Source organism: Lithobates pipiens, unplaced genomic scaffold, assembly GCF_037356315.1.
Source record: "Lithobates pipiens isolate NorthernLeopardFrog02 unplaced genomic scaffold, aLitPip1_a1.2 Scaffold_3, whole genome shotgun sequence".
Classification (NCBI taxonomy): Eukaryota; Metazoa; Chordata; class Amphibia; order Anura; family Ranidae; genus Lithobates; species Lithobates pipiens.
Genome location: NW_027507790.1, coordinates 52060407 through 52075671, shown reverse-complemented (window position 1 = coordinate 52075671; position 15265 = coordinate 52060407). Strand labels below are relative to the sequence as shown.

The 15265-nt window shown below is 41.4% G+C and overlaps 1 protein-coding gene across 5 annotated transcripts in view; it reads left to right on the top strand.

Annotated features, from left to right (window-relative positions):
* TXNRD2 (thioredoxin reductase 2) overlaps positions 1-15265 on the top strand; it is a 213184-nt gene that overhangs the window by 152225 nt on the left and 45694 nt on the right. For 4 of the 5 annotated variants that reach the window (XM_077461681.1, XM_077461678.1, XM_077461676.1 and 1 more), the window contains exons 13-16: positions 378-473; positions 726-818; positions 9093-9164; positions 13459-13556. In XM_077461681.1, the coding sequence (XP_077317807.1) occupies positions 378-473; positions 726-818; positions 9093-9164; positions 13459-13556 (359 nt within the window). Of the gene's footprint in view, positions 1-377; positions 474-725; positions 819-1617; positions 2618-9092; positions 9165-13458; positions 13557-15265 lie in introns of those variants that run through there. The other variant, XM_077461679.1, reaches the window with a different exon arrangement.

Below are 15265 nucleotides of genomic sequence, written 5' to 3'. Positions count from 1 at the left end.
TATTGTCTTTTTTTAAGGCAGCAGTATTTAGAAGGATGTTTGCTTTACTATTAGCGCTGGACAGAAACCCCAAGCTTTTATCTGCTGCTTCAATCTCCATGTGGCCTGAATGCCAGGATGCAGTGTGTGTTTCCGTCTGCCTTAATATATGCCAGCACTGTCCATCTAGATGAGAAATAGGAAGAATTCAGGGCCCCTTAAGAATGATTCTGCGTGGCATTTTGTAGATAGCGAGACAATCTGGGTAGTGTATTTTTATAGGTATTGTAGTGCTGCCATGTACCCTAGCAGATAACATTATTTGCAAATCATATCTGATGGACCTACTGTTTATTTTGCAAGAAGAGTTGTGAAGATTTCCTACATTCTTGCTTTAGGGTCGTCCAGAACTGACACCCACAGCCATCGCAGCTGGAAAACTTTTGGCTCGACGATTATTTAATAACTCTACAGACCTAATGGATTATAACAGTGTAAGTGGTTTTACCTTTTCTACACGCATTTTTAAAATAATTGCTGTATGTGAAACTATCATTGCTGTATGTGTGTTTGCATCCTGCTAAAAAAAATAGACTACTGCATGCTACTGTGACACCCTTTTATTTTTACTATAAAACTCTATGCTATAAATACTATAAATATGGGCCTCCTGAATTACTTAGGTACTGTCAAGTTCGAATTACAACTGAAGAATGTAACCCTTTCTCTATGCTTTGTTTTTGCAGGTTCCCACTACAGTGTTCACCCCACTAGAATATGGTTGTGTAGGGCTCTCTGAGCAGGAGGCCTTAGCGTCATATGGAGAGGATGCTATTGAGGTATCATTTAAAAAAATGTTGTGTTTGATAACACATTGGCTTAGGTGGTCTTTTTAGTTGGCTCATAAAGCTTCTCTAAACCCAAAAACAAAACAAAATACAGCCTACCAGTCTTTAGATTTCATGGCTAACAAACATCAATACCACATTTGAGATATGTGCATTGCTATGTCTTCATGATGCCATCCACAGTAGCTTATGGCAAGTATGGCTCTACACGTTTTGCAGCCAGCAAAACAGCTTCCTCAGGAGCATGGTACAAGCCCAGGAGCACAGTAAAGAAGAATCTACAATATATAAATAAGTATAATAGAGGTAAAATTATATGCAAACAACAGAGCAGCAACTGTTATGTATGATCATCTGGGGAGGTCAGGCTGTATCCAGTAAGGTTTGGAGTATTGTGGTAAGCTATTTACAATTATTGACTTGATGCTATTGATTATCATACATAAAAGTAGTTGATATGTTGTTTGTATACAATTCAATCTTCATATACAGATGCATGTCAAAAAAAATAGAATATCATCAAAAAGTAAATTTATTTCAGGAATTCAATTCAAAAAGTGAAACTAACATATTATATAGATTCGTTCATTAGCTTTTTTTTTTTCTTTTAATTTTTATTATTATGGCTTACAACTAGTGAAAACCCAAAATTCAGTATCTCAGAAAATTTGAATATTGTGAGAAAGTTCAATATTGTGTACTCATTGTGTCACACTCTAATAAGCTAATTAACTCAAAACACCTGTAAATGTTTCATGGTCTTTAAATGGTCTATGTCTGTCTGGTTCAGTAGGTTACACAATCATAGAGAAGACTGCAGACTTGATAGTTTCCAGAAGACAGTCATTGACACCTTCCTCAAGGAGGGAAAGTCACAAAAGGTAATTGCTAAAGAAGCTGGCTGTTCAGTGTGCTGTATTCAAGCATATTACTGGAAGGTTGGGTGGAAGGAAAACGTGTGGTAGAAAAAGGTGAACAAGCAACAGGGGTAACTGCAGACTTGAGAAGATTCTGAATCAAAGACCATTCAAGGATTTGGGGGAGATTCACAAGGAGTGGACTACGGCTGGTGTCTGTTCTTCAAGAGCTACCACACACACTGTCACTTTCATGTCAAGCCACTCCTAAATCAGAGACCATGTCAGAAGCGTCTTAACTGGGCTAAGGAGAAAAAGGACTGAACTGTTGCTCAGTGATCCAAAGTCCTCTTTTCGGATTAAAGTAAATTTTGCATTTGATTTGGTAATTGAAGTCCCCGAGTCTGAAGGAAGAGTGAAGAGGCACAGTATTCAAGTTGCATTAGGTGCAGTGTGAAGTTTCCACAGTCAGTGATGATTTGGGGAGACATGTCTTCTGCTGGTGTTGGTTCACTGTGTTTTATCAAGTCCAAAGTCCGTGCAGCCCTCTACCAGGAAATTCTAGAGCACTTTATGCTTTCCTCTGCTGACCAGCTTTATGCAGATGCTGATTTCATTTTCCAGCAGGACTCAGCACCTGCCCACACTGCCAAAAGTACCAATACCTGGTTTAATGATCATGGTATTATTGTATTTGATTGGCCAGCAAACTCACCTGACCCGAATCTGTGGGGTATTGTCAAGAGGAAGATGAGAGACACCAGACCCAACAATGCAGATGAGCTGAAGGCCGCTATCAAAGTAACCTGAGCTTCCATAACACCTCAGTAGTGCCACAGGCTGATCGCCTCCATGCCATGCCGCATTGATGCAGTAATTTGTGCTAAAGGAGCCCCGACCAAGTATTGCGTGCATACTATACTGTATATGGACATACTTTTCAGTAAGTCAACATTTCTGTATGAAAAATCTTTTTTTTTTTCTTTTTATTGGTCTTATGTAATAATCAAATTTTCTGAGATACAGAATTTTGGGTTTTCACTAGCTGTAAGCAATAATCAAAATTAAAAGACTGAAATGTTTGAAATATATCACTCTGTGTGCAGTGAATCTATATAATATGATTTTCACTTTTTGAATTGAGTTACTGAAATAAATAAAGTTTTTGACGATATTCTAATTTTTTGAGATGCACCTTTTTACTTGTATTTATTGTAGATCCTTGTGTACTGTGCTTCTGAGCTTGTACCGTGCTCCTGAGGGAAGCAGTGTTGCTAGATGCAAAACAAGTAGAGCCATACATGCCATGAGCTGCTGTTTATAGCATCATGAAGATATGAAATGGAAAAAAATTTAACTCCTGTGCTTCCAATATAGTCAAAACATGCTCTAACAAATGATGTATCAAAACAATATAAATCTATTTCTGTGTGTCAATCGCATATAAAATAAAAGCACAGCTGCCAAAAACACTGATTGTGTTGAATTAAACGTTTATAGTACACTACAAACCCTAAGAAAAAAAATCTTTTTGAAAGTAGACACGGCAAGATATTGGTAAGAGGCATGATGATGAGTTTTTTTAAGTTGTAATTTTTTTGGCACAGTTTTTTGGAAAGGAAGAAATTAAAAAAAAAATTGGTTTTACATACTGTGACCAGATCAGTACAGTGTCACCATGTTATTGGGATTTTGTTTTTTCATTAGGATTGCTTATTATAGTGATGACCACTGTTATAAGCATTCATTTTTATGAAATGCCATCCATTTATGTGCCACTGTGTACTATTGTGATAGCTGCGATTGGCCACAGCTATCACATGGTACAGGTCTGCTTGTGATTGGCCCCTGTGCCATGTGATTACTGTCACCAATCACAGAGATCACAATAGTAAACAATGAATGAAAGCCATTGTATACAACTGACATGATCACTGTGATTGGTTACATTGATCACATTGTAACAGGACTGGCCCGGTACAATGATCTCTCTGTGATAGATTTCACAGCCACGCCCCCCCCCCCCCAGGGTGCTCACGAGTGGGAGGACATCATATGATATCCTCCTGGCATTTTTCTGCTCCCTTCTGGCTTTATTTTTATAATAGGCCCGGGCAGGAGGTGGTTAAAATTGCATAATTTCCAATATTTATGTAAATTGGTTAGGAGATTAGGAAAAGTCATGCCTGGAGAAGTTACAAAGAACCGTAAGGCAAAGTAACTACTTTCTGGTGTCTGAGTCTCGTGGGAAAATCTTTAATGTCATTATTCTAATTAAATTAGTAAATAATACAGATAATAGCGTACATGGCGCAAGAAGGGTTCAAATGTCAGAATGAATATAAGCGATGTCAGTGGGCACCCTTGCACATACCCTTGGCAAGGGAAAAGTAAGTGAAAAACCACCTCAATAGCACAAACTGCTGCAGTGACAGTCAAGTATATAGAAGCAATCCATTTGCCTTCAAATGGTGTCAATCTATCCAAACACCTTCTCTGCATCATTTGATAGCAAACAGAGAGGAATACTGTGAGTGTGTTCCAGATGGATTACCTCAAGGACTTGTGGTTTTATCCTTCACCTCTCTTGTGGGCATAAAGTCAACTTGGTCTGGATAAATGTACTCAAATACCTTTTAAACTTGGAGCCACATCAAGAGGTGACTGCCCGGTGGGCGTATCTCGGAAATTTTCTCAAGTAGAGTTTTAAGGCAGAGCAGCATCTGCAGTGTCCTCTGTGAGGGATCTGGTAGAATTTTTGGATAGATGCACCATCAAAATTAGTTGAACTCAGCTGACAGGTTCTTTGGAGGATTTTCTCCTTGATATTGTAAAGTATACCCTACCTAGGGTGTCCCAGGGTCATTCAGCGACAGAACGGTACAGGCCCTTGGATTCTATATACTCTTATCAAATTCTAAGTCTGTGTTAGGTTCCTTGTCCAGACTTAAAACTTGATAAGAGTATATAGAATCCAAGGATGGTGGTCACTATGGCATTGAGATCCCTATAGGAGGTGGCTTCTGGCATCCCTCTTAGCTTCACATAGTTTCTGCGACTCCTATTTTTGAGGTCATCTTGGTGCAGGTTGAGGGAGAGCAACCATGGAGAACAATCAGGGGTGCAATATTAGGCTTCTGCAAACACACCCTGCAGCCTTTAGCCCATACCTTCATACAGTACAGGCTGTCAGTTTGAAAGCTACACAGTTGTGAATAAACTATAAGGGCTGTGCAGGCCGTGTGCCACAGTGGCAGATAAAAGATGCGGCTTTGTAGACGGTCCCCCACCTGCTGTCATGGGAGGATCAGAGGGAGAGGTGACAGGAGCTGAAGAATGTTACATGTTCCAACCTAAATATGGGTTGAACACGTAACATGTTCCAAAGTAAATTTATCCTTTAATTTGCAGTTGCTCAGTTGAAAATGCTGTATGTTTAACTAATTATATCTGATTGATATAGAGTAGGGCTGTAGAAATTAAAGATTAATTCCTTGATTGATTTTTTTGATCGATCAAAATTCTTTTGATCGGTACTCACCTCTCTGCCAGCTGCCGGGTCTTCAGGGAGTTCCGTCTGAGATCCGGTGATGTCACAGACATTGACGTCAATGGACTCCTCCACCCCTCCTCCAAGTGCCTCCGTCTGTTAACGAAGGGAAGAGGGGAGGAGTCCGGTGATGTTGAAGTTCTGATTGAACGTAACTCATAGGGGGGAGGAGCTACGCATGACCTCACCTGCTGCTGCCCTACGGAACTAACACGATTGTCTGCTTTAAGTGCTGTGTTTTATCATCTTTATGTGAGTAGTTTGTGTTTGAACACAAAAATGAAATCTTATACTTAAGCGGTGAGCACTTAGATCTTTTCTTTCTACCCAAGACCTGGCGTCCTTGCTGAGATCTAAGGAGATGTGAAAGAAGTTTATGGTCTGTGTTAACCCTTTTGCATGACTATTGCCGCGTACACACGAGCGGACTGTATGGCGTACTTAGTCCGTCGAAACACATTTCAGTGGACAATCCGCTCGTGTGTGGGCTTCAGCGTACTTTTTCAGCGTGCAGTCCGGCGTACTAAGAATTTTGGATTTTTCGAAATTCTGTCCGTCATACTTTGGTTTCAGCGGACAATCCGCTCGTCAGTATGCTAGTTCGACGGACTAAGAATGGCGCATGCCCAGAAAGGATTTACACGGCGGAAGGGTGCTTTGCTGTGTCTTGGACTTCCTATTTCTAGTCCCGTCATACTTGCTGTACACTTCATCGCGCAAGCTTTCGACGGACTGTTTGTGCATCTGTGTGTGGTCAAGTCCGTTCAGTCGAAAGTACGACGGACTGTCCGTCGGATTGTATGACGAACTAAGTACGCCATACAGTCCGCTCGTGTGTACGCGGCATATGTTTGCAAAGGGGTCCATGCCATAAGGTGAGAGTGATTAGTTAGACCGGAGGTGGAGGGATTGTCATGCTACTGTGGGGAAAAAAAATTACTTGCATCAGTGCTACAGTTTGAATTTAAAACATATTTGTGTGAACTGTGAAGTTAAGTCATGGATCGTGTTGGGTGATTGTATATAGTGTATACCACATTTACCACTGACTAATGCAGAGTTGCAATCCAAGGAGATCAGCTAAAAGTAGTTGGATCTGTATGTGCGTTATAATTGAAATTAGTTGATTAATCGATTTAAAAAAATAGATTAATCAAACACGAAAATTTTAATCAATAACAGCCCTAATATAGGCCTAGCTCTACTTTCTTCTTAGTGGAAATAACTAAAGAGATGGGCACATTTAACCACTTCCCGACCAGCGCACGACAATGTACGTCGACAGAATGGCACGGGCAGGCATATTGGCGTACAGGTACGTCCAATATTCGATGCCGCCCTGCCATCGGGAGCGCGCCGCCGGCGGCACGCTCCCGCGCTGGTCGGACCCCCGTGAGTCCGGTCGCGGGACCCACGGACTCGATCGCCGCGGGCATCCCCGCGATCGTCTCACGGAGCGGCCGAATGGAGGAAATGCTGTATAAACAACATTTCTCCATTCTGCCTAGCAACTAGTGACGCTGATCTCTGCTCCATGTGATTGGAGCAGAGATCAGTGTACACTAAATGAAAGCCCAACCCCCCCACAGTTAGTAACACACCCCTAGGAACACTTAACCCCTACACTGCCACCCACTGGTTAACCCTTTCACTGCCAGTGTCATTTACACAGGAATCACTGCATTTATATAGCAGTGATTACTGTATAAATGACAATGGTCCCAAAAATGTGTCAAAAATGTCCGATGGGTCCCCCACAATGTCGCAGTCACAATAAAAATCGCAGATCGCCGCCATTACTAGTAAAAAAAAAAATAATAAAAAATTATTAATAAAAATGCTATAAAACTATCCCTATTTTGTAAACGCTATAACTTTTGCGCAAACCAATCAATAATCGCTTATTGCGATTTTTTTTTACCAAAAATATGTAGAAGAATACGTATCGGCCTAAACTGAGGGAAAAAAATGTTTTTTATATATTTTTGGGGGATATTTATTATAACAAAAAGTAAAAAATAATGCGTTTTTTTCAAAATTGTCGCTCTATTTTTGTTTATAGCGCAAAAAATAAAAATCGCAGAGGTGATCAAATACCACCAAAAGAAAGCTCTATTTGTGGGAAAAAAAGGACGTCAATTTTGTTTGGGAGCCACGTCGCACGACCGCGCAATTGTCAGTTAAAGCGACGCAGTGCCGAATCGCAAAAAGTGGTCTGGTCTTTGACCAGCAAAATGGTCCGGTCTGCAAGTGGTTAAATATGCCTTTTTCTGGCATTGTCAGAAGTTACGGTATTTAGTGTGTAAAAAGGCATCAGCAGTGCTCATCTGCCCTGAAATTCTATCTTGCGATGTATCACAGCAGATGTTGGGGATAAATGTCCTAGGATTCAGCAGCTGACTGCATTTACAGGGATGAATGCTGGCAGTACTGCTATTATCATATTTTCCACTTATGTTATGAATCGCTCATTAATCTTTAAGTGAGTTAACACCACCTGCGAGGTTACATATGACAAAAATGTCATCTATCCGGCCCCCCTTCCTCTTTCAACTACTTGATTGACACATGGATACAGCCTGTGACTGAGCAATTGCTGCAGGGGCTTTATGACGTTTTTCTAGACAACCAAGATGAGACTAACCAGATCCGCCTGGGACCTCAGGCAAAATGTGTAGGACACAGTATAAAATGTTGAGTCAAAGGTTGGTGGGGAATTATGCTGCCTGTAGCAGCATTGCACACTTGACTATCCACAGGCTAATTCTTGCAGATTCCTATTTTGTCAATGAACCAGAAATTGCCTTATCACTTTAGAGTTGCCTTCAAAGTACAAAGAACATCTAATGTGGTTTTCGAGTTCTGAATTTTCGGTGAAGTGAGGAGTGATATGCTTCTTTTGTACCTAACCAGTGTCGATAGTTCTAATACAATTTTATCAGTTTTCATCACAAGAATGCAGCCACTGATCAATTAGAAGGAGCATTTTTATTTTCTTAGTAATTTCCTATTAAACTGGCTTTCTCTCTGAATAACACTTTATTCCATCCTTTTGTAGTTTCTTCTATATTTTGTATGTTATAGCTCCAAAATATTTAAGTAATTTTCAGCTTGGCTGTAAATCCTGTTATTCTATGCTCTGTGCCATCTTAAATTGATTGTAAAGTCTATTTTTTTTTCTAGAAAAATAACAAACATGTTATACTTACCTGCCATGTGCAGTGGATTTGCACAGAGCAGCCCAGATCCTCCTCTTCTTGAGTGCCTATTCTGTGCTCCTGGCCCCTCCCTCCTGTTGAGTACCCCCACAGCAAGCATCTTGCTATGGGGGCACCCAAGCCAAGCTGCAGCTCCGTGTGTCCTTTCAGACACGGACACAGTTTGGCCGCGCCCCCTCTTTCTCCTGATTGGCTAACTGACTTTGACAACAGCAGAAGCCAATGGTGCCACTGCTGTGTCTTTCGGCCAATCAGGAGGGAGAGTCCCGCATGGTCGAGACACTTGTGGACATCGCAGGACAATGAGGGAGGCTGCTGCACACAAAAGGCTTTTTATCTTAAAGGGGTTGTAAACCCTCAAGGTTTTTCGGGAGCCAATGGCGCCACACTTCTGTCTCAGCCAATGAGGAGGGGGGTCCCGGGCAGCCGAGACACAACATCGCTGGATCTAGATGGAGCTCAGGTAAGTATTGGTTAGGCTGCTTGCACACATAAGGCTTTTTATCTTAATTTATTGTATAAGAAATACTATTACTTCTCTATTTTCTATGTATACAGTTAATACAGTTAATCATTTATATAGTTCACTTTGTCATCTTTTGTCAGTTTTGTATATCGTATCAATACTTTTTTTCCTCAGGTCTTCCATGCATTTTACAAACCTCTAGAATTCACCGTGCCTGGAAGAGATGCCTCTCAGTGTTATATTAAGGTGAGGGTTTCTAAAGTTGTCCACACTTGGGCAATACAGACATGCCTATTTTTGTGCATGTCTTTAAATGAAAAAAATGTTTACCTGGTGAAATGGGGCCTTTATATCTACTGTGCTAGCCTTATGGCTTTGACCATTATTTTCAGCTCAAGCTCTGTGGGACATTTTGTTAAAATCTGTAAATTTGTGTGCCAATAATGTAATATCCCATAGTGGGAGATTCTTTTTTTCACTCTAGTTGGCAGATGTACTGCATCACTGACTGACAAGCTTGTTTATTCAAAAATCTAAAATGGACAGTATTTCGTTAAGGGGCACAGGATCAGATATTCAGAGACAACTGAGTTATATTACTGCTTACAGGAGAATCGGGCAAACAAAGAGTGTTAGGTACAATAACATCCTCCCACTCCCAGCGTGTCTTAGTGCCCTTGGAGAATGGATATCATTTTCCCATTTCACTTCTTATTTTTGTCAAGACATTTTTCTACTAATAAGAGTGTCAGCTAGCTGTAGAGCACTCTACAGGTCCAGGGGCATGATACATCCCCGATCATCACTATCCACCAAATGCTCCATTTGGGAGGTTTGCATTGTCTTTTGCCAAGGGTCTGAAGCTACTGCCCAGTGAGCTATTCCCTGCTTGAGTCTCCTATAATTCTCCAAGAGTGACTCGCTCCTCTGCACTTTCCAAGGAGGAATTTTCTGCTACAATATCAGAACTTATGGCCAAAATATCATTTTTAATAGCCGACTCAGAAAACAGGGAATGCAAGCGTAGGCTGATGGATATTGCCCATCTCATCTCTAGAATGTGTCTTCTGTCTGTTCTAAAACAGAGGACCCTTTGGGTAAAATGCTAGTCCAAAAAACAGTGCAAGAAAGCCCTACTGCTCATGCCCCTTGAAGGTGAACACCTCTTTGTGGCCTTCCAAGCCTCAATATCTAAGATCAGGCCCAATTCCACTGTCTCCCTTGGGCCTTTAAGTCTTTGAAACCCACCAGCTAGTCTTCCTCGCAGTGAGGGGTCACCCTCCATATATACAAGTCACGGGACATCTGCTGGCCTTTATGCCAGCCTGGATCTTGATCATTGTGGATGCTAGGTAAGGGACGTGGTATCCAGGGGCTACAAGTTAGCATTTCATGCTGCCCTGGTACAACTTCTCTCTCTGGGAGTAATTGGTCCTGTGCCAGAAGGGGAAAATTTCAGGGTTTAACCTTAATATTTTCTTGATTCCCAAGGAAAAAGGTTGCAACGCCCCATTCTGGATTTGAATTTAGGATTAGAAATTCCATATGGAATCAACCAGTTGTCATCCTTTCAGTCAGGTGACTTCCTGGCCTCTGGAAATTTAGAGATGCCTACCTACATCTTTTTCAGAACACCAATGCTATCTAGTCTTTGCTTTGGGCATACAACATACCAGTCTGTTTCCTTTTCCTTTAGGTTTTCCTCTGCTCCTCGCATACTCACCAAGGTTCTATCCCCAGTACTTGCTCTGACTTGATCGCAGGGTATTCCCATTATGGGGTGTCTGGATGATCTCCTGCTGAGAAAACAGTTGGTTCCGTCTATAAAGTTCTGTGTCCTAAAGACTGTTCAGCTTCTTAAATTTTTCAGCTGGGTAATGAATCCCCCCTACTTCGAAGCATTCCTAACATGCCCAGTTTCACACCAGACCATTGCAAACTGGCATTTTGGCTTAAAGCTCAGTCTTTAGATCTTCCTATGCACCTGTCTCCCCTAACCGGACTGTCTCTGGCCTGGTGACTCACAAATTCAGCCTGGGAAGTCCTCCTTCTGTTATCCAAGAGGATCCTTACTTTGGATGATTTCAACCTGACAGGCTGGGAAGGGTTCCTGGATATCCGTACAGTGCAGAGGACTTGGACACCTGTGGAAGTTTACCTGCTAATAAACGTGCTAGAGCTGGGGATGATCCAACTCATTGCTGGACATAGCAGTGGTATACGCTAACCATCAAGGATGGGCCAGAAATGTTGCAACTCAAAGGGAAGCCAATCCGATTCGGGCTTGTGTGGAATGTCGCTGTCCTACTCTTGTTGTTTTCAGTGGTCAACATCTGGACACTGAAGAAGGGACTCTTTACCCAGAGGGTTTTCGAGGCATCTTTTTCAGGTGGGAACATCATGTGTGGATCGCCTAGTGTCCGAAGCCTCTTCCTCGTCTACTCCAAGGTATCGAGAGGAAGGGCATTCTGGGGATCTCAATTCACTGAACTGGCTCTAGAATATGCAGTACTTGGATCTCCTCAAACTCCTGGTGAGCTCTACCAGATCGCCTGGACTTCCTGTCTCAAGGACTGTTTTACCATCCTACTTCAGTCGTTCGCTTTGACAGCTTAAAGGTTAAAGCCCAGGTCCTGAGAGATAAGAATCTGTCTTATGTTCTAGAAAATGCATGTCTCGCAAAGTTACCAGCACATGCAGAAAGCATATTTCTAATGGTGCAAGGTGAGGGAATTTCATCTCGGAGTACTCTATGGGACGAGTTTCGAGTTTCTTCCAATCTGGCCTGGATCATCATCTGGCCTTGAGCATTTCAGGGCAGATCTCAGCCTTTAAGGTCTTTGTTCAGGGAGTTACTCACATGGTTTGCCCTGTGCACATGCCTGTTTAATTAATGAGAAGCCAACCTGGATATCCCCCTTTTCTGCTCTCACCTCTGAGAGTTGTTTGTGTGCAGGGACATTACACCCTAAATACAGGTGTAACATGGTGCTTTAAGTTTTACCAGGTGGATGTTCAGACCTCAACTGATGCCGACTTTGGAGGCAAACCAGCCCAGTTCTGTTTTTTTCTATACAGGTTTCTATGGGCTTGACAGTGTTGGACTGTTTTTGGACATCTCAGTTGTCTATGTATATCTAATCCCTTTAACCCTCCCCTCTGTCTTATTATCCTATGATCCTATGCTCTTGCTTTGTCACTTTGTCAGGCATGCTGGGAGTGGGAGAGGTTGTCTTGCCTGACTGACACTTTTTGTTTGCCGGTGTCCAATTCTCCTGTAACCAACAATATATTTAGCTGTCTCTGAATGTCTAATCTTGAGTCTCTTATTACAGTGTTGGCCTTTTTCTGGTGTTAATTTATCATACATTATCATGATTATCATTATGCATCCACTGTAATCTGAAGGCGGCTATAGTTTTGCCCTAAAATAAGGTGCCTATATTTTTCAGTCCTACATGTTCCTAAGGAAAAAAGGCACTGGGCAGTTAATAAAAGCAAACTTTTTTTTTTTTGCATTAGACAAGCAATTGCCAGGACTATGTACTTGCATATGAAGCTACTCCTGCGGTTTCTCCTGTGCTTAAAGAGGAAAGCTGGTGCAACCCAAGCATTTCTGTTTTGTTCCATAGTTGTTGTGGAAGACTCTGTGAGATGGCCAGGTTATGTTTGGACAGCTGACTATTCTTTGATATCTGTGGTCAGTGTCATACTAATAGAGAGAAAATCAGATTTTCACTCTTTGACGTTATTTGAGTTCTAGTACCAGTATTTAGCTCATAAAATTACATTAATGCTTTACTATTTCATCCGTGTCCATATAATAGAACATTTGTTGGATAAATATGCTAACCTATATCATGTTCTTATTAATAGATCTTTGATTATTGAAAATTGAAAATATTTCTAACAGATGTGATCCTATCCATACTCATTGTCTGGATTTAGTACAATAATTAACCGTATACCATAGCAGTATGACAAATATTTGGTTGTGCTTTGTATGATACAGCCAGATTTGTGCTAATGCTCTCTAAGATTTACTAAAATGTACGATTCTTTATATAAAACATAAGAATCAATGCTCTGTTATTGTAATCATGGTAATGCTATTAATTGCACAGGGATATCTTCAGCTGATTTGTATATTGTGGTACTGAGTGGGACAGGAACTGGAACTTAACGTATGGTGTGTTTGTGTGTAATCCATCCTCTGACTGCTCAGTTGTATCTGAAAGGATAAGGCACGTAGGAATGCTGGCATACAGCAGTATATAAAGAGTGCCATAATACTGAAATAAATTGCACTCTCCACTGGGCATAATAATACACATTACATAAAATAGCGAATGCTGTATTTGCGAAAGAATAGTGTTCATTAGAATTATAAACATATGTACCACCATTCCTTGGGAAAAAAAATTGTGAGTATTTTAATATCACAAGCATATGTTGGAGAGGGATTTGTGCTCCTAAAAGAAACTAGTGCAGTGTGTGAAACAGGGCTTTACAACATCCGCTCTCTCTTCGTTTCCTACAGATGATTTGTCTCAAGGGGTCAACGCAGAGAATTCTTGGTCTACACTTTGCTGGGCCAAATGCAGGAGAAGTCATCCAAGGATTTGCCCTCGGAATCAAGTATGTTTTAAAACAAATGGTTTGTAAGCCCTATGATAGAACATTGGTGAAGGGAAGGCGGGAGACCTGCCACATATTCAAATGGGCAAAAGAGACAGTTAACCCTATACTCCAAACCAACATATTAAAGCTTACACAGAGCTAGAGATTTCACTGGGCCAATCAGTGGTAGCACTGGGCCAGTCATGAGGCACCAGCACTATTACTTGGGAGAAGGGGAGTTTATTAATCCAACACCAGGAAGTGCTATGCATTCCACCTTGCTCATGACAGTGACAAAGTAAAGGAACAGTGAGTATATGCTGCTGAGGATGCATTGAGTTGCAGTGAGTTGCAAGTATGTGAAACTAGCCTCATATCAGTGACCTTTACAGACTGAGAATGGGAGACTCAGCACTCTGAGCAAGTTAGGCTCTACTACATGCACATGTACTTACAAAGAACATGCTGGTGGGAAGGTCCGCAAAAATCTTAGATCTGGATGGACAGAAATAAAAATGCTTTGGTAGGTAAAATTTTATGTATTTCAACTATGTATTAAAGGAGAAGTATAGCCAAAGCTTATTTGGCTGTACTTCTCCTATGTATCACAGGATTGCAATTCGTTTTGCACTCCTGTGACCCATTTTCAGCAGAGAACAGACAGAAGTCAGTCCAGGCACCATGTCATTGTGACAAAGTCTGGATCCGCCAGGTGCCTGGACAGATACCCGGCTCAACTTTCTTAGCGAGCCGCTGAGAGACTGAGCTTGCCATAACCTCCACAGCCCAGCGCTCCAGTGAACGAGGACAGAGCAGAGCAGAGAGCTTTGACAGGCAGCAGCTCTCTGCTCGGGGAGCTGTCAGAACCAAGTGATCGGCGGTGTTCGATCGCTCGGTTCTCAGTGCAGAGGCACTGGGGCACAGATGCAGCATTGGAGTATTGATATAAAAAAAAAAGCCCAAACCCATACAGTGGATATAAAAACTGTACACACCCCTGTTAAAATGTCAGGTTTCTGTAATGTAAAAAAATGAGACAAAGATAAATCATTTCAAAACATTTTCCATCTTTAATGTGGCCTATAAACTGTACAACACTCAGTTGAACAACATACTGAAATCTTTTTGGTGGAGGGAAGTAAAAATGAAAAACTAAAATAATATAATTGCATAAGTATGCACACCCTTAACTACTTAAATACAGGGCACTAACACCCCCTTCCTTCCCAGGCCATTTTTCAGCTTTCAGCATTGTCACACTTTGACAATTGCGCAGTCATGCTACACTGTAACCATGTGAAATTTTTATCATTTTCACACAAATAGAGCTTTCTTTTGTCGGTATTTAATTACTTCTGGGTTTTTTATTTTTTCCTAAAAAAAAAAAAAAAAAGACCTGAAAATTTTGAAAAAAAATAAACGTTTGGCTTAGTTTCTCTCAGTAAATTTTGTAAATAAGTAATTTTTCTCCTTCACTGATGGTGGCTGATGAGGTGGTACTGATGGGCACTGATAGGCTGCACTGATGGACAATGATGAGGCAGCACTATTGGCACTGATTAGGTGGCACTGATGAGGAGGCATGAATATGCCGCACTTAAGGGCACTGATAGGTGGCACTGATGAGCACTGATAGACGGCATTGATGGGCAGCAGTGATAGGTATTGATGGGCAGCAGTGATAGCCAGCACTGACTGGCATCAGTAATGTGCACTGATTGCTTACA